The sequence below is a fragment of the Struthio camelus genome, chromosome 8 (genome assembly GCF_040807025.1).
Source record: "Struthio camelus isolate bStrCam1 chromosome 8, bStrCam1.hap1, whole genome shotgun sequence".
Taxonomy (NCBI): domain Eukaryota; kingdom Metazoa; phylum Chordata; class Aves; order Struthioniformes; family Struthionidae; genus Struthio; species Struthio camelus.
The window spans coordinates 14,760,508-14,779,569 of NC_090949.1; the positions used below are offsets into that span (position 1 = coordinate 14,760,508).

Sequence of the window (19,062 nt, forward strand, 5' to 3'; positions counted from 1 at the left end):
AGGTGAACCTGCTTATAAACTGGTGCGGTATCCTGCAAGTACATGCTTTTCTGATCCAGATCTCCTAGAAAAAACACAGAATTATAGAAAACTAAAGTTGTAAGAAACCTCTAGAGCTCATCTTGTGTCTCTGGGTCTCTCCAATTGCTCCACATCTTTAAAGATGATGTCCAAAACTGGACAGTTTAAACACTTTCCAGAACTGAGGGAGGCAAAAGTGTTACATCATTTGTTTAGAAAGCTGCACTCCTTTTTTGTATATTCTAAAATGATTTCTACCTGTTTCACAGTGGCCTTATAGGGTTGGTTTATGATTGTCCTACACGCCACTACAGAAAATCTAGATAGTTGTTATCATCCACGTTAGGATCTAGAATGGTCCACTGGGATTAAAGGTGGCGGAACATGTGATTCCTGTAAAGATGGACCCTTCTAACAAGCTTCAGAAAAGACTTTTATCCCACGTTTACCATATGTTTTGCTTATGCCATGCTAGGCCTGCATATCTCTATTATTCTCTTGGTATTCACACATCCTCTGGCAATGATATCAATGAGGAAGTGATATATTATGAAAACTAAAAATGTATTTACTACTAGAAATTGCATTCTGTCTATGGCTAGCAAAACAGTATGTTGACTCTTATGCAAGCGTCAGAGGTAACTGATGAGATGAGCAAGAAAGGCATTATGAAGAGTTGCCACACCTGCCATATCATTTTCTTATAATAAGAAAAAAAATCTATAATCATGGTAGCTTAATATAGGGAAAGCATTTTTCTTCCTATCTATCACATATCTCAGCGTCTGATTCTTCTACCATTGAAATAATGGAGTCCTGCCACATACCTGATATTCAAAGTTTTGCTCCGAACAGTTAAAATAAGTCCATCATCTGAAGCTGGTGTCAAGCAGATCTGAAGTTATGCCAACTAGCAGGTACCTTTATACAGTTGCCCCTTTCAAGTAAACAGAAGACAAATACTCTGAATATCTTATAACTATTTTCTCTGAAAAATTCTGTTTTATCAATACCCCAGTGCACAGGAGTGGACAAATAATTATGCCACGTAGACCTGGGAGGAGCTATTCTTTACAAGGAAAGAAACTAGCCACAGTGCAAGTGAGATTTGGATTGACAAGTTAACTGTTGGCGTGTGATAGCTGGATTTAGCACAGATGCATAGCGCAAGATTCCACTAATACAATGAAATGAATTTATTTTTACCCAAATTATATCATCTTTTGCATCTTTCTTTTCGACCTAACACTGAGATGGAAAGTGTTTGTTAAAATGGTTTATTGTAAGTGAGTCCAAGCACAGAGAAAGGTAGACAAGATTAGGAAGCAGCAGGCAGGCAAAGAAGAATGTAATAACCAGAGAGAGACTTAGGTTTTCAAGAGAGAAAAGTTCAGTGGCTACTGCCCCAAACTCAAAGTAGAAGTGGAAAGTAGCACCTTCCCATGGAATAAATGGCATTGTGTATAATGGGAGGCACATTGTAAAAGGGTGTACGTGTCAGAGAGTTCACTTTTAATTGGAAGATGGATAACAAAGACCTTATTATCTTTGGCAAAGATGTAACTAATTAAACTTTTTCTGTCTTAAAAACTATATTAAAGGGAAAGGAGGTTAAGAAAAAAAGGATTATCTAAAGGAAAGTCATCCATACAAATGAAAAAATGAGTGCTTTCCCAATTCTGAAAGAGATTAAAGAAAGCATGATTAAAGTAAGCGGATTTATAAATCCAGATCCAATTTATATATTGGTTTGTACTGTGGAATGAAGTTTGATATCAAAACACAAAAATAAGCCACTCCCATCACTGGAATCAGCTGTAGTAAAATACACCCTTTGCATTTAGAAAGGTAAAAGCTTCAGTTCTTGTTCACAGATCTCTAGTACATTGTTTTGTGATAGTCATAGAAAACTCACAAGGGTCTTTGCCCTCCTCAAGGGCATAAGGAAGAATAGTAATCACAAGGTAACTGTTTTCCTTTCTTTTTCCCCTGGGGGTTACCCAGACACATTGGGCAAAAGTCGTAACTTTTTTTCTACTTAATGAGTCGAATGGTATGACTTGAGTATCTACTTTAAATCTAGTAAGATGTATCATAATACACACAAATAGCAAGTTATTTTGCATTCATTTAATGTTTGTTGTTACTATTTTTCAGTATTTTTATCAAACAATCCAAAAATACACACTCTGTGGCCTTTTCACCTTTCTCCCTGAGGCAGTCGTCTCTTGCTAACCTGAAGAGAGGCTGTAAGGGGAAGTCTAGCCCTTGTAGAAAATCCCAAAGGAAATCTGAGTCATCTGGGTCAACTGTTAAGCAAAAACCTCTGCATTTACAATTGACAGTCTCCAGATAAATTTGGAGATGCTTGACGATTTTTCTGAAAAGGCATACATGGAACTGATTCTTGCTGAATTTACAAAGAAATGGTCTGTCTTATTTGTCCATGTCTGATTCTTGCTCTGCTTTCCATTTCTGGGTATTTGTTTCAGAGTATTTGCATACTCTGATCACTTGTTTGGGACCTGGATAAAATGAATTTGTCTACCAAAGCTACTATTTTAGCTTTGTTGTTCACTGTACCTTATTCTTTTTGAAATTAATGAGAACTTCCCATTAGTGTCTTTTTGAAGCATAATCTGTGGGTATTTTGTGTCTTTTTAAGTGAGAATTTAACTCTAAAAGTGAGACAACTCTTTAAGCTGTGTTGCTTTGCTGTTAATTCTCTATATATTCCGATTGCTAAAGCAGAAAGTAGAGGAGTGTGTGTGTGTGTCTTCAGGAAGAGTTCACTCAACGCAGACATTATTCGTAAGTTTGTGGTCATGTATATGAGGGACTTCTTTTGTATCATTTCCTTTGCAAAGGTGTGGGTGAACTTAATAGGCGGGCAAGAGTCGTAGATTTGTAAACCCTCAAGTGCTGAGGATCCAAAAGGAAATATTTGGACTTCAGATATAAACAGGGAGTCAGGCCATTTGTCAGATTTTGTAGAACATTTGCTGAAGGTATACCTTTATCTGGTATGGTAAAGCCACCATGTAATGAAAATGCCTCCGCTGCACTTTGAGCTAAATTTCGTTCTGTGAATGTCTCCTCAGATGCAAAGCACAAACTTCTGGGAACGTGGAGACCAGCACACATCCCCAGGGGTGTTATCCTCTGGGAGGATGCTGCATAGAAAGGTTATTCAACAGCAGTTACCATCCACACCTGATTATTTCCTTGGCAAACTAGTCAAGCCATGAGCAGGGCAAGGAGTTTTGTGGGTTACAGAGTAAACGCTTCTTTGAATCAGCTCTCTGCTGTCTATGAGATGTGAGGCCGTTTGAGAAAGTGTTCTCACTATTTCAGCTCCTCTTGAGCAACACTGGGTTGAACCTGAATCAGTTTCTCAGCTGCAGATGATGACACTGCTAATAATGTGACACAGTAAATGTATGGCTGTATTACACAAGCAGCGCCAGATGCGTAAAATAACAGTGATATTACAGCCTTTATGCTTTTGAATATCCTTGAATGCAAGAGGATCTAAATCATGCCAATTTCTTATTGTCTGCATATGTACTGACTCCATAATTTAGCCTTTGTTGCATTATAATGATATCTGGTTGCTTTTCTTCTGAATATCAGATATGGTTATGGCACATTAATTCTGGATTGGATTGGTAGTTCCTGTTAGCTGTGCTGACTTTACTTAAAATATTATTTTCTAGCATCTTCAGGAAGAGTAACATCACATTTTTATGACAATCCAGAAGGACAGGAGTCAAGCCATACATATTAAATGCATTGTGCGAACACTGTCATTTATCCATGCAAATATAATCATTACAGGACTCCTCTACAGCAGAATTTCATTTTTATTTTAAATAACTTCCCAAAATTCAACAGTAATCTATCTTTTCACATAAGACAAGATGTGCAGAGGTGCACCTTTACTCCTGCCTGGTATTACCTGTTCAGTGCAAGAGCATACAATCTTCTTGTCAATATGTCTACTAGAAATGGTTAATGAGACTCTAAATGCAATCACAGGAGAGGTTAGTGTCATTCTGTTTTCACTAGAAGTTCTACTAGGCGTTTTCTCCTGTTAGTTTTTTGTATACGTTATTCTAAGGAATCAGTGCAAAACCGCTGCTTCCTAACAAAAGCTACCTTGGAGAGCTCTCTAAAATGTAAGTGTAGCTCACAAGAGCACACACTTGCTATAATTTGTGATTAATACCTGATGTCATGTAAATCCATCTCTTGTTTTACAGGACATTCTGATTTTATGTAGTATGTCTTCAAGCCTAGACTGAAACTTAAAATGTGATTAATATAGTTCATTGCATTTATAAAAGTGGAGGAGAGGTGACAACAGCCACAAAGTCTGCAGAACTGCTGTTTAAAATCCTGGGATTAAAATATATTGTCTAAAATGTGCACAAAGCAATTCAAAGAAATCCTACAGCACGGCACAAATAGTCTGAAATGGCCAAAAAGTTCTTTGCGTTGGCATGGCAGAAATGTGATTTACTGTAGTTTGTGTTTAGTTTATGATTAGACTATTAAATGTAGCGAAGAGAGAGATGTTTTCAGTGTGCTCATAGGGGACCCTTCAGTAACACACAACAATGAGTACCAGTAAGCTGTTTTTTTTGAACTGCTTTGAAGGCTTTGAAAAGAGCGTTTTTCCTCATAACTCACAACGAAGATCATAGTCAACATTCAGTCTTCATGACCTCAGAGCTGCTATTTGGGACGGAAAACTGAATTCATTTATGGGTTTATTACACTAAAAACTAATTTAGAGCTATATATTTTTTTTTTGCTGTAGTGACAATCTATTGATTCTTATTTCAGAAACGTCAATGTTTTAGAAAAAAGATTATATAGCAAGGTGTGTTCAATGACACGTTTAGAAATGTCAGTGGGGTTTTCAGTCCAAATTAAAGGTATTGTGGGATTTACATCTCATAATAAAAAGCAGTCGTTCATAAATATGCGTAGTGGCTGTAGTTTTACCTCCAGCCTCCCAACAGGTGTGTCAGGGAAACATTTGAACTCAGTAGAATAGGCATCTTAAGCATTTGTAGAGATTTGCTACAGGTTTTAGTGTTTGTGATTACCACGTTGCGGCAGAGGGGCTGAAAAGCTGGGTACGTGCTGAAAGCGTTCTGCCTTCGCTGCTGAACGCGTCTTGCTGCCCTGCTTCGGCCTGAAATGAGCAACTAGTTACTGTGTATAGTGTTATATCACAGATTCCTGGAGCTAGCAACACATGTTATACACTGCTGGAAAGTGTGAAACCCACACTTTCCAGTGCTAATAGTTGTTTGTTTATTTTTAGTTTCCTGTTTCATGAAATGCAACTCATTCTTGTGTAATTTAGACTGTACTTCTGCCTGCTCGCTGTAGCCTGAGGTCATCCAGATTTCTAACCATGTGGTCTTGCATCGAATGAAAACTCAGGGGGCAATATTTCAAAATAACCAAGGCAGTTAGGTGACTCTGCTGTTCTTACCTCTGAGGTTTTTTTCTTTTAGCTTACAACTTGCCAGCTGGAACAATAAGAGGATACCACATTATTGAACAAGAAATAGATTGATTCTCTAGAAAAGTCTTCCACTCTTAGCTGGTGTCCAGGTTAAGTAAGATTCATCTTGTATTTATAAAGGAAAAGATCCAGTGATTTTATTTTTCAGCTAATCTTTGATTTCTGCATTTCCGTTAGCTTCTGAGAGTAAAACAGTAACATATCAATATTCCTTTGACTTCATGGCAAAAAATGGGTCTTTCTCCAGGCTTATTCTTTATTGTTCATCTAATAGCTGCGTTAAAGTTTATGAGAAAAAGTAAAACCTACCATAGGGATAATCTCCAAGATGGTGAGCAGCTTTTGCCAAATGGTTCACAGCAGCCCTGCAATTATCATGTTGGTTTATTTCTCAAAAGGGAAACACTTTTCTCAAGCCTTTGCTGTAAAAACTGTGAAAGTCTAAAAAAAAATTATTTCTATTTTAAAGGTCTGATTTAACATGAAAATTATATACATTGTAAATGTTTTCTTGGCAATTTACTTGTCATAAATGTCTATTGTACTGAAAAACTCCACAGGGAATTGGAAGTATTTATTCTGCGTGTACTTAGGAATTTGTAAAGAGACACAATGACAATAAAAATACAAATATTATGACTAGCTGCAAACCCTGGATGCTAAGATTGTTTTCAGCTCAAATGTAGCTTTCCAAGGTCTGAGTTTAAACCAGGCTTCGTACCAGGGATTAGATACATGTTATTGTACTTTCATAATGAGGGGAGCACCAGACCGAATGTAAATATTGTGCCGTACTGACAGAAGACATCCACAGCTAACACGTAATTAATGTAACAAATAACACACAGGGCTCAAGCCGCTGCCAAGTTTGTGCCAATGTTATTCAGAGTGCAAAGCTCAGCTTCCTTGCTGAAAAAGTCGTCCAAAAAGACTTGCTGTAGCCCAAGCGCTGCTTCCCGTCAAAGCCAGCAGCTGGCAGAGCCCCTCGGGAAGCCCCTTCCCAGCTTTCTCGCAGAAACAGCTGAGGGGCACCAGCTCTGGCAGAATAACCAAAATAACTCAATTTTTACCTTCTGTCACAGTGAGCCTGAATCAAGCCCTCAGCCTCTGTCATCAGGTAGTATTTTTGTTTGCTCAGCGGGGAACAGGGTTGATCTTTGATGTGAAGAAGTAAAATCCCTCCAAACACTAACAGGACCTCGACAGCAGTACTTTAGTTCACATTGGTAGCAACTCTTCCCATGGATGTCTTTGGAGGCATTCAGTATTTCAAAGGCTCTTGATTTTTCATTTTAAAGTATAATATTAGCTCATTGGTATTATTCAAATGTAAGTCCATTGCTCGTAACGAAACTGTATGCCTGTATTTTCAGATGCACTGTGTGTGGGTGGCTGTCAGCGTGTGCGTAGCGTAGCGTTTTTCTAATAGCACTTTTCTATTTGCATAACTGCATGAATTGCTGTTGTTTAATCGCGAATTAATATAGAGCTCAAGATGAGACTCTTCATGTTAGGAAGTGATTAACCTCATGAACATGCTTTAGAAAGCCATGATGGTGTTTCTTAGATTCTTATGGTGACAAGAATAAGTAACTTTAAGTCACTATAACCCTTCAGCAGAATTATAATTGCGTAACATGAAGTTGGATGTGTGTTCCTGCATATCTTTGTATGTTGCTTTTTGTGTTTCTTAAATATACTAGAAATGAAGATATTAAAGATAAATATTTAAAATGATCTGAAAAAGATAAGAAAAGGATGTTTTGCCTTATTAAATATTCACAGAAAACGTGAATGTTTCCAAACAGGCTTAACTTCTTGAAGTGATGTGGCTAATATGATATTCTAGATAGAAGATTTCTGCAGCGTTCAGTGTCATGTCTGTTCACTCCGCTCAGCCAAACAAAATACTTGGTGGCTGAGTCTATTTTGTGCTCTTATATGCACAGTGGAACTGGGGAACCTTTTGAAAAATTTCCTCTGGCACGTGAGGTCATACCTGGCCTTTCTTAACATGGCAGTAGGAGGTAACACTCAACTGTGTGTTTGAGAGAGTCTGTTATTAACAAATTTAACATAATAATCTTCAGCTGACTTGATGATACAGGCAGCTTCACTGAGTTAAGTGGAAAGATTCCTATTAGCTGCTGCCAGAGTTTAGGTTGCTATTTTCCTGTTGAAGTTAGTGCTGGTGGCACAGGGTGGATCTCTTAAATAATTTTACTTCTTGGCAGTTGAATCCACTTTTCAGTTGCTTCCTTGCTAAATTCCAGGTTTTTACTAAGAGCTTTGCAATGAAAACTCAAGAGGCAAAGTGCTTACCACAGTGGATCCACCAGAGAGACGTTTTTAGCCCCTCTACGTTTGGCAGCAGTGAAACAACAGAACTGGCAATGGCCTGCTATGTATTCGTATCAGCTGAAATGAGCTTGACTGTAACAATATATAGACCTAATAAACCACATAAATGTCACTCCCAAGAAGATTCTTTCCAATAAAAATGGGACATTCAGTGCCATGTGACAGACTGATGCCTAAGTGTCACAGAGGAGGCCCAAATTAAATCATAGCTCTAGAAGTTGCTGTTCCCTAGAGACCAATATGAAAATATTCCATTTCTAAAGATAAATTTTCCCCACACCTCAGAAGTAGAGTACATCAAATATTGCAAGAAGGATTATGAAAAAATAGTAGCCTTAGGGATGGCTTCAGAAATTTCAGTGCATGTAGAGAAAACCCAGGGCTGTTAGCATATTTTTTACGTTTTTGACAGCAAGTAAATGTTCTGTGGCAGACAGATCTACAGGAAATAAAATTTTATGATGTGCTGTAGCCATACTGGTTATATATCTATACACTGCTGGCAGACTATCAAAAGACACACACTTTGAACGTTTTTGAATGTGACTTGAAAGCAGCTTGACTTCTGTAATCATAAACACAGACAAGTGTACTCTGCATACTTGCTCCAGATGATGTCTCTTTTTCATATTAGCATGATGGTGTGGTGCAAAGTAGTTCAGGGAGATCAAAATGAACTGAGAGGCAAAGGGAAGTGCTTCTATCTTGCCTAAATTTTGAGTACAAACCTGTAGGCCTGTAAACGGAACCACTGTCAAGAACAGTACTGTACCTCCTCCTGTTTTCTATCACATTAGGCTACTGTTTGAAATAGCAATAAGCATTGGTGACAATTATTTTTCTTTTTTTCTGTGAGTCCTAGCAATCTGGAGCCAAAGTCCCCGTTCATTTAACCTAGGATAATACCTAATGGAGCTGTACTAGAGTACAGCAGCAATGACAGCTAATTGCACATGTATAGATGTGTCTCCTCATGTGCGTACCTATTTACATTTATGTGAAGAATCCTGGTCAGATCTAAATAAGCGCATTTCAGAAATTAGATTTTCTTTTTTCACTCTCTCCAGGCCAGTACTGTTGCACATAAATGTATAAACCAGGTCTTAAGCATACGCTTTCAGAAACGCTGCTTTTTTTTCAGCTGCTATTCCTACTTAATAGTAATGATACACTTGGTTTCTATCTCAACTGAAAATCGGGAGTAATTCAGGATGTCATTACCTTTCTTTGTGGAAAGGTAGTATATGTAGGATCAGCAGCCATTTATTTTCCATAAAGGTAAAGTTTACTTCCAGAAAACAATGAAGAAATATTCACAGCTTAGTGGAGCACTGGTTCACAAAAATTAATTAAGGCCTGATGAATCTTCCACTGTTTTTAATGACCATCTTTCTAAACCTATTTAGATATTTGCTTTTCATCGAAACCAATGGAAACATGTCACCTGAGCCCTGTGATAGTTCACCCCTTTCTGATAGGTGCTTGGAAATGCTGGGCTAACAGCAACACTTAAAAGCCTGGACATCTCCACAGACACATATAATAAAACGGAAAATGTCATTCAAGAGTGAGTGTTTGATGAAGAATCCAAAAAAATATATACAAACTTAAGGAAATTCAGTCATATTTTTGAGATTTTTTACTTCACCTAGGTGCTGCATTGGTGTACATATCACACAACTGCCACGCTAAAGCATGTCAGTCCGTAAGCATAAATGTAAACAATTTGGCCGCACCATTGTTGTCCAGGCCGTTTGCGAGTTAGTGCAGAGTGTCTTTGATCCTGCTGTTGTTCCCTGGTTTGAAGAAAGGTTTTGTCAGTGTCATACACAAAGTTTTCTTTGTTTATTTAACAACACTATGGGTATTGATGTAAGAAGAAGGGAATAACAATCCGAAGCTTGAAAATGAAAGGTAACACTGAGGATATTAACATACTTACTGCTACAAAAAGTCTAGGTACAGCAAAATGACATCCCCAGGGAAGAGCCACAAAGCACTCTACTATGGGGTAAGTTAAAGTAAAATCGTTATGCTTACGCAACCGCGCGCAAGTCAATGGAAGTGATGGCTCATTTGAAAGATTTCAGAGTGGTCCTAGGGTCTGGGTTTTTTTTAATTTTGTGCGTTGGGACTTTTATATTTTAGTCTCTGCTCTTCTGTCCATTCTTAATGTAGTAACATGTTAGGTAATTTTATCAAATGCCTGCAAGTCAAGCAAAGTTTCAAAGAAGAAAGTACAGCTCTTCTTGGGTGGCTTTTGTCTAAATGTTCTCAGCTGTAATATACTTCTCATGAATCAAAGAGAATAATTTCACTAAAAGTAGGGGAAAGGCTTAGGGAAATATATGTCTGTTACTTACGAGGCAGCAAATAATGGATGGTACGGAAAATGCTGAATGTTTAATGCTCTTTTGCTGCTGACTTACAAAATGCTTTAATGTGACTAAGTATTTAATACAGTTAAAACTAACAAAAAAGGATTAGAAGGATATTTCAAAGGTAAGGAAAGAACAGATCACAGGATAATTTTTAGGAAAATCAGAGGTGTTAAGGTGAAGAAAGTAAAGGAAACTTAGTGCAGAGTTCCCAAGGGACTAGTTGGGACAATCCTATTTTTTATCTTAAAGGGACAAAAGAGATAAAGTGTAGAAAAGTAGACCTAACATCTATAATCTTCAGAATGGTAGTTCCTTCCTTTTAAATATAAACTAGTCATCTGACTTGCATACCAGAAAAAGATACCAGATCAACATACTGAAAAATAGAGTTTTAAGGATCAGGAAGTTTACTAAGTTGCAGAAAGCGCCTGGCCTGAAACCAAATGGGGCCAACCTAATTAATTTGCAAGCAAACTGGTTTAGTGATAAGGGATTAGCCATAGATGTGATTAACTTGATACAGCCCCATGCAAACTTATCAACAGCAAATTAACAAAGTAAATATTGAGTAGATGCATCAGTTTTTGAAAAATAATCTGAGAGAGAAATCATTATCTGTAACTTGAAAGTAGTTTTAAAAAAATCAACAAATGACACAGTACCTGAACAGTTTACAGATGCTTGGGAGTTCAAATTCAAAATTAACTTGTTAAGCTAGAGAGAGGGGCAGAAGTCAATTCAGAGAAGTCAATAAGCACAAGGAGAAAACTCAAACGTCCCAATCCAAATGTAGCACAATTGACTAGGCAATGACACTGCAAAAGTAGTTGTGGAACTTACAATGGCTTAAACAAAGCAGGAATTGGTTTTGTTGCTGTCCGCCAAAATACAAACATCAGTCTGAGACACTGGAGCAAGAGGGATATTTGTGGAAAGCGAGTCATAATTACTCTGCTCTGTTCAGCGTTGATGGGACTGTAGCTAGAGCAGTACATCCAGTCTGAGATGAGTCTCTACATCTCAAAGTGTAGAGATGGAAAACAAGAGGTTTAGAAAAAAATGAACAAAGTTTGAAAGAATACTATTCATCTAATGTTGGAGAGAAAAGACAAACTACAAACATGACAGCAGCTTTTTGATTTTTTATTTATAACGGGTGCTGTAGACGATGTTCAAATGTTCCCCACATCAGTGAAGGACAGGCCAAGAGGAAGCAAATTTGTAAGAAGCAGGTATTTTTGTCACTGGAGACATACAAGAGGTACTAGGCTTGATATATGTATTTGATTCTGTCTCAGTGTAAAGGAAGGTCTAGATGATTTCTTCAGGTCTCTTCAGACTCCTCATCTCCAGGATTTCGTCACAAATAGCATACATAAACAACAGCCTCTATTTATAAGGTGAACCATACCTATCGGAGATGGAGGCAAAATCTCCGTCATTTGCACCTTGATATTTCCTAGAGTTTAATAAAGTTCATCAATAGTAAATGAAAATCACAAGACTTCAAACACATAAATAGGACACTAGTGTCCAAAATGGTTTATTATTTTTATTTTAAAAAAATCTTCAAATGTGTTATGGAGTAATAGAACTTAATAGAATTTTGGTCTTCCAGTTCAAAAATGTAAGTTGTTACCAAATGACCTAAAAGAAGATCTTAGCGAACTGTATGTATTAATATGCCACTGATATAAAGATAACCTATTTCTGTATGCCAGAGGTCATCTGGAATTGCATGTAAATACCTTTCTACAAAAGAGACTAAATTAGCAGGATAACATAAAACATTGCAAGTGTTTAAGAATATTCCCTTTATAAAGTGTGTGTGTGTGGGGGGGGGGGGTGAGTCACCCTGTATTACCAGAAACTTTCCTTGTGTTTCCAGAGTAATTGAAGTTTTCTGCTGAAAGGCACAACAAAGTTAGAAGGCTTGGTCAGCTGTCATTCCCAAACAACAATTTACAGAGAATTTTTTTTCTTTTTGTCACCGTAGTACTGTAGCTCTTATATCCTGCAGTGGTCAATATGAAAAGAAAGTAATGTGTATTCTGAGAATTTCTTTTCTCCTGTTAGGGAGGGATAAACTTAGAGGAACACCACAGGGGTTTAAATTCAGCATGCTGTTGACTCTTAGAAAAGCTGTAGACTAGTTTTGTGGATTCATAATTCATTCACTCAACTTTCCCTCTGTTTTTAATGTTGCTCAGTGATCTTAGCCGGGTCTGTGATGCCATTGGCAAAGTTTGCAGGAAGAAGCAGGATCTCTTAATAACACCTGGTATAGAGTGCGGTGGGGGGAAGATGTTTTTGGATGTGTGTGCGCTCTGGTATATTTAAAACAGAGGACTTGGGTGTATTAAAGCTTGGTTGCTCCTCCGTCCCTGTTAGTGTTTTAACAGATAGTGTCTCTTCTGTCGTGCCTTGCCTGTCTTGCAGCTTCAGATCTTCCGAGTAGCAATGCTGCTACTGAAATAGCATAGTTGACTCGTGGGCTAATTAATGCGTATACATGTATGCCCTGAAAATTCCCAGAGTAGTGTTCTAAGATGACATTACTGTTAATCTTAAAAGGGGCAAACAAGGGGGTGCAGTAGAAGCAGACAGTCAGCTCCCAGCAGGGGATGTGGTACTCTGCCTATCGAGATTCAAACCAGAGTCTGTATTTAAGAGTACAAATCTGTGGTCTTCTCTGTGATATGTCATTAGCAATGGCATGGGCAGTGTATATGGGTTCTGGTAGTTGCGGAATAAAGTCCACCTCAGTGAAAGTTTTAATGCCCTTAGCCAGTGCCCAGAGTATCTGGAGGAAAGCTTGTCTGGGATCATTACCCGAAAATTTGTCTGCCACCAATACTGAAAATGGCCCAGTGAAATAAATACAATGCTTTTTAGAGAGAAAAGTAGAGAGAGCACTGAGACGTTCAGTGTACCAGTTCTCTTCATGCTTTCTGCATAACTAGAATGCAAATAGAGAAAATAACCAGAAGATGCCTGTAAAACCCTTGAATTACTTAGGGTTCTTTCAGTTTACAAAGCTGATATTGCGATGACAGATTTTAAACAGCTCCTGTTATTTATATTGGTACTAAAACACCTCCTGAAGTGAACTTTTAAGCTTCTCAGTTTAAACTGCAGCTGTATGTTTTCCTGTGGATGCCTAGCATTGGCTTAGTCAAGAACACTGTTTAGCCTTTGCTTAAAGTCAAGTCGGACTCCACTGTGGCATCCTCCGTGCAGCTGAATGCATTAGCATTCCCCAGGTGAAATCAGAATATACCTGTACACTGACCTCTATTTGGAATCAGTTTTATAGCCTTAAACGATTACAGCTTGAAAGAAATGATTGACTATGCCTTGTGAGAAAATGTGTGATGAATAAAAACATGACAGATTTCATTTTCTGCCAAGACCTGAAACAGATTTATCTTGTTAAAAAAATTACTAGAGTGATGATGAGGTAATAATCTGAATTTTCATTTTCAATTAGCAGAGAGATTGTCTAAGACAGGGCTTTCCTGGGATGTTTAAAATCTTTCCTAGCGTACTGTTGCATTTTGAGCTCTCCCATCCTCTGCCGGTTTTATCTGTATAAAGCTGGATGTGTACACTAGAGCTGTTCACCATTAGCCAAAACTTACGACAAAAGTTCTCTGCTCAAAAGAGGATGCTTTGATTTCTCTATGGCCAGCACTTACACTGTGAAATCATTCAGCTCACTTAACCTGTGACTTGAAAAGAAGACCTAGGAATGGATCTGTAATCTTTACGAATGCTATTAGGTAATATATACGGCAAAAAAGTAGTAGCATCCACTCAACCCCAGCACTGTTTTAAGCATGTCTTTCTTTGAAATGCCCCAACATGCTCTATAATTAATGTAAACAGTAATTTATCTCCTAACTCTATGGGAAATAACATCCTTTTAACTGAAAATAGAAAGATTACCTTCTTAAGAAACTTGCTGAGCGGAACCTGAGGAGACCTATGTCTCCAGCCTGCTTTTCAGTTTGATACCAGATAATTTGTTCAGCTGAATGCTGGAAGGTATTTGAATATTTTCCTTTGTAATAGTCTTTATTTGTTTGGACATTCATATGATTGAGCGTGCTTCCCTAAAAAAGTTGGGCCCGATGCTGTACTTAGGTCAGAGGAACCCTGAAGTGTCCCTCCATGTTATGGTGCCTCTCTGCTGCTGGAACAGTGTTAAATAGGAGCTTTCACATCACTGAAAAGCTGATTCAGTGATTCACAGCCTGGTGCACAGTTACTTCCCAGACAGATAGAAATGGCAATTTCAATGTAAGTACACAAAAGTTTCCACTTTGAGACTTCTTAAAACAAAGTGTTACTTGACTGACAGCTGAACCTTTCTTAATGTTTTCTGCATAACTAGCACACTATTAGAGAAAATAACCAGGATGCACCTTTAAAAATCTTGGATTACTTCAGGTGTGGGCCTTGCCATGGCTAGGGATTGAGACCAGCGTAGTACGCTAAAGAATGACTGTTCCAACAGAAAGTGGATCCCGTGGGATTTAGCACAGTGCCAGCAAGCAGGAGGTGTTTCCGCTGGCCTTTTTTTGTCACCTGTTTCCTGCTGACCCAGTTTCTGAAGTGCATGCCTTAATCTGAGTCGTGCTTCCTAATGCGCAGCAGAGGACATGGGACAGCAGCAGACTTTGAATTTTCATCAAAACAACAGTTTGCATTAGATGAATTTTGGAGGTTACATGCAGAGGCCTCGTGAAACAGGGACACCAATAAAGGAAGGCATAAGTGTCTGGCACGTGGCCCAAGCTCTACTCTTGAATGCAACATTAGAACACCCATCTGTTATTACCATTAAAAATAATGCAGCTGAAGCATATCCTCTGTCTCTTTGTTACTATAGTAGCTATTTTGTGCAAAGCACTGTGACTACAAACAGGAAAAAGAAATAAAAAATTAAATCACCTCGTAGTAAATATTTTCAAAAGACTGTCATTTTCTGCAAAGGCAAATCCTATGCCTTATACGTTTAGATGGCTGTGTTGCTTACAGTCTTTCTCGTATACTGATAGCTGCTCATTTATCTTGCACTGGTGATAGTCTTTTTAGCTGACCTATGGTGAGACTTTAGCTGAACAGAATGCAAAACAGGAGCTGATAAAGAGCATTTTTACATCTGAAGGTCATAAATATTGAACAGACTCCCTGTTGTGCTTGTAAAGAAGCGTCGCGCCTCTTCTGGTTTTGCAGTCAGTCTTTGAAAAGCAAAGGCCTAACAGGAGTATCAGGGTATATATAGAATACTTCTTCACACTTCTAAAGGAGTACAGGCCCTTTTCTAGAAATTTAATAATAAATAGAAACAGTATGAGCTTCAAAATGCTACATTAATGCAGTGCTAGCCCTGTAACATCAGGCATTCAGAAATCAGAATATTTTAGAAGTTTGGGTTGTTCTAAGTGTAGTGTGGCTACGCTGCATATACCACATTACATATGGCATATTTTAATAATAAGGCATATTTTAATAATAAAAAACATATTAAAACTTATATTTAATAAAGCACTTTCTTGTTCTATATATGAAGCTTATGTTAATGCAGAGTGCGAGATAAAGTCAGAGTTGACTGTGGTTGGGGTTAGGACTGTAGTCAGTGGTTAGGAATTTTAAAGCTCTACTCGTGCTTTTAGACGCTCAGTCTTTTCATTTAAATATACGTTAAGTATGCTGAAATACACAATGCTGGCCTCATAATTAATCAGTTTGCTATTTAAATAACTTCAAAATCTTTGAACTGTAGTTCATTGGTTTTTTTCAGAGCAAGAGGTGAGTACGTAAGTCCTAAATATGTTTTCCAAAAAAAACCACACTCAGATATTTCTGAGAGTATCAGCCAACTTTGAAATGCTCAGCCATAACCTTTCTGGTCAAAGTGTACATTGCAAAACAGAAATGGCTGTTGGGTATTTCTCACTTTTTGCTTGAGACCTACAGTGAAAATTCTGTTCTATGTCAAACTGATTTGATGAGAGTCATAGGTATAGACATTATTTTGATGTCATACTTTATTTCAAGGGTGATTTAGTGTTAATAGTTTGTAATTTGCTATCTGGAGTTGCTAAAACTTGTCAGGTTCTACTTCTCTACATGCAGATACACATAAACCAGCATCAGTGCACATTTCAGTTCAATCCTGCATGCCCATTTTGAAGAGCTATACATTGGGGGTTTCAAGATCTTTGCATAGTCTTCAAAAGAAATAATATGCTATGGTGATTAACCCTGACAACTAGATTTTAGGGATCTCCGGTTAGCTAGAGCCTTGAGCCAAAGCTGGTTGTCCCCAGGCTGTCCCCAGTCTAGCTCTGGTGTGGAGGGTGCCAGCTCACTCCTCCAGCCAGGAAAAGCAGATATAGGAGAGAGCTGACCAAGTTCAAACACTTCATCCCCTTATACTCAGGTGCCCACCACCAGGCCACGCCACTGGGAGACCTCGCGCAAGTCCACAGAGCACCAAGAGCTAACGGAGACCCAGATGCTGCCGTTCCACCTCTGAGCCTCTCACTCTATGCTTTGTTAGCTTCAGTAAGTGGCTTAAACCTTTCTTTTTAATCTATAAAACACAACTGCTATCTCTTTGGGAGGCTGAATTCAACCTATTTTTAAAAATATAAACTGTCTTTACTGATATTTATAAGACTGCCTGAGTAAGGACAGCACTGTTAAGTTTTACCCTTTTAGAAGTGCATCATTTATTGTTATAGAAGGAAAAGTGAAAAATTTGGGGACTATTGAATCCCCATCTGTTTTATCTATTATAGGCCTTTTTTTTCTTAACGAACTGGGGGGTCTCATTAGCAGAGGCATTAATCTATAATTTATTGTTTGAGTGTTTTTTTAAATGATTATTAAAACATAAAAACATATCGTGTAATGTGCAATGTCCAAACACAGTTGATTAAAAACAGTCTGTAGCCTCATGTAGTTTCAGTTCTCTAAACAGAGATGTTTGACTGAAGAGTCTTAAAAAAGAGTCCTTGATAATTGAAGAGAAATATGTGTTTTAGGAATCTCTTTTCCATTAAAGTTACCCTTTCGTCAATGATTGCATGTAGAGAATCCATTCCCAATAGAAAATTATCAGATTCTTGTTCTAAACTTAAATAAGATACTGAAGTCTTAACTGTACAGATGTATGTCTTTCACCAATAGGCAAATAGAACAAAACGCTGTTCCAAAGCCTGGAATATTTCTTTACTATGCCTGTTAGAGTTGTAGGATACTGTCTGCATCAATCTACAATTTATATTCTTGAACCTAGGTTGCCACTTTGTGGTGTGTATTGCAACTAAGTAGCCATAGAAACTTAACAGCAACAGAAGAAAAACTCATATCTTTAAAATAGTGTGTTGGGTCTTGGCCTCAGCCTATTTGTCAATTAGTTCTCCAGCTGAGGGATGCCAGTTTTTTCAGTCCTAGAATTACCTACATTCCAAACAAAATTTGACTTTCTCATTAAATGATGGAACTAAAACTGGAGTTGTAAATTAAGACATATTTTGCTAAGCAGTGACCAGCATAGTTGGATTTAATTTTCCACACCAAACCACCAGTCTGTTCTCAGACAAATTGTTTTTTTCCTTCCTCGCACATCTTGTTAAAGTTCATTAAGCCTGAGGGAGCTGAACAACCACTGTCACTGAAAACTGCTCACCCTTTTATTTGCCAAGCAATATGATAGCAACCAAAGCCATGAGCAGTTGTGTGCTCCTGAGCGCTGGAAGCCTTTGAGGCTTATGGGACAAACGGCAAGTTGGAGCTCTGATGGTTTGGTTCATGTTGAGTCATCGTGATGACCTGGGGAGAGCTGGTGGGACTGGGATCTGGGAAGGCTCCTCCTCAGCTGGCAGGATCCACAGGGTTTGTCAGGACTCCAGAACAGGTGTCCAGCAGCAAAGTTTAAAACTTGCACCTGGGAAAGAACAGATACGTTGTGATACAGATGCAACATCAGGAGATATCTTGTCAGAAACTCCTTCTGAACTGAGCTCTGCAGAGCAGCTTTTTGTGTTCTGCCCCCATGACTGATTTCTTGAAGTCCCTGCATCGTCTCCTAGTGGCTTCAGCAGCTGGTGGAAGATGGTCCTTACACATTTTGTGCCTGAGCACCAACCATGAGGGGCAGGCACAGACCAACAAGGGTTGACCCTGAAAGATTCATTCCGCAGTTGCTGCAAGAACAAAACTGTCCCTTAATGTTTATTAAGGGGATTGGAAGGGAGGTCGAATTTAATCTTTCTTTAAAGTGAAATGGCTGAATGGCTTTAGCTGAAACTTCCTAAAAACAATTTGCCTCTGGGCTGACAGAAAGTAGGAAAATTTCAGCAGAAAAGGAGAATGTTTCATAAAGTTATCAGCATGAAAGAAACAGAAAGTTATAATGACATTCCTGGCATAACCTGAACAGCTCATGCTACCTGGAGCTTACTATAATAATGTATCTTATCTGACCCAAATCCAACAACAAATAGTTCTGTTCTCTATTCCTGTATATTTTGCTGCTGGCTACAGATAAAGTTGAACATGTTTCATTCAAAGACTATTGGTATCTAGACACCAATTATTCACCCACTCATAGGTACGAAAGGAATAGTAAAGGCTATTTGCTTCAACATAATGACTTCATTAGGCAAACTGGAACACAAATAGCTTAACACTGTGGAGATAAAGAGAGTTTTCATAAGTTGAAGAACAGGATAGGGGTGA

General features: G+C 38.2%; 1 protein-coding gene across 1 annotated transcript in view; it reads left to right on the forward strand.

Moving 5' to 3' along the window:
* LOC138068030 (uncharacterized) overlaps window positions 1-19,062 on the forward strand; it is a 226,134-nt gene that overhangs the window by 189,371 nt on the left and 17,701 nt on the right. Inside the window, exon 4 of the mRNA XM_068952550.1 lies at window positions 16,757-16,881. Within this exon, the coding sequence (XP_068808651.1) occupies window positions 16,757-16,881 (125 nt within the window). The remainder of the gene's footprint in view (window positions 1-16,756; window positions 16,882-19,062) is intronic.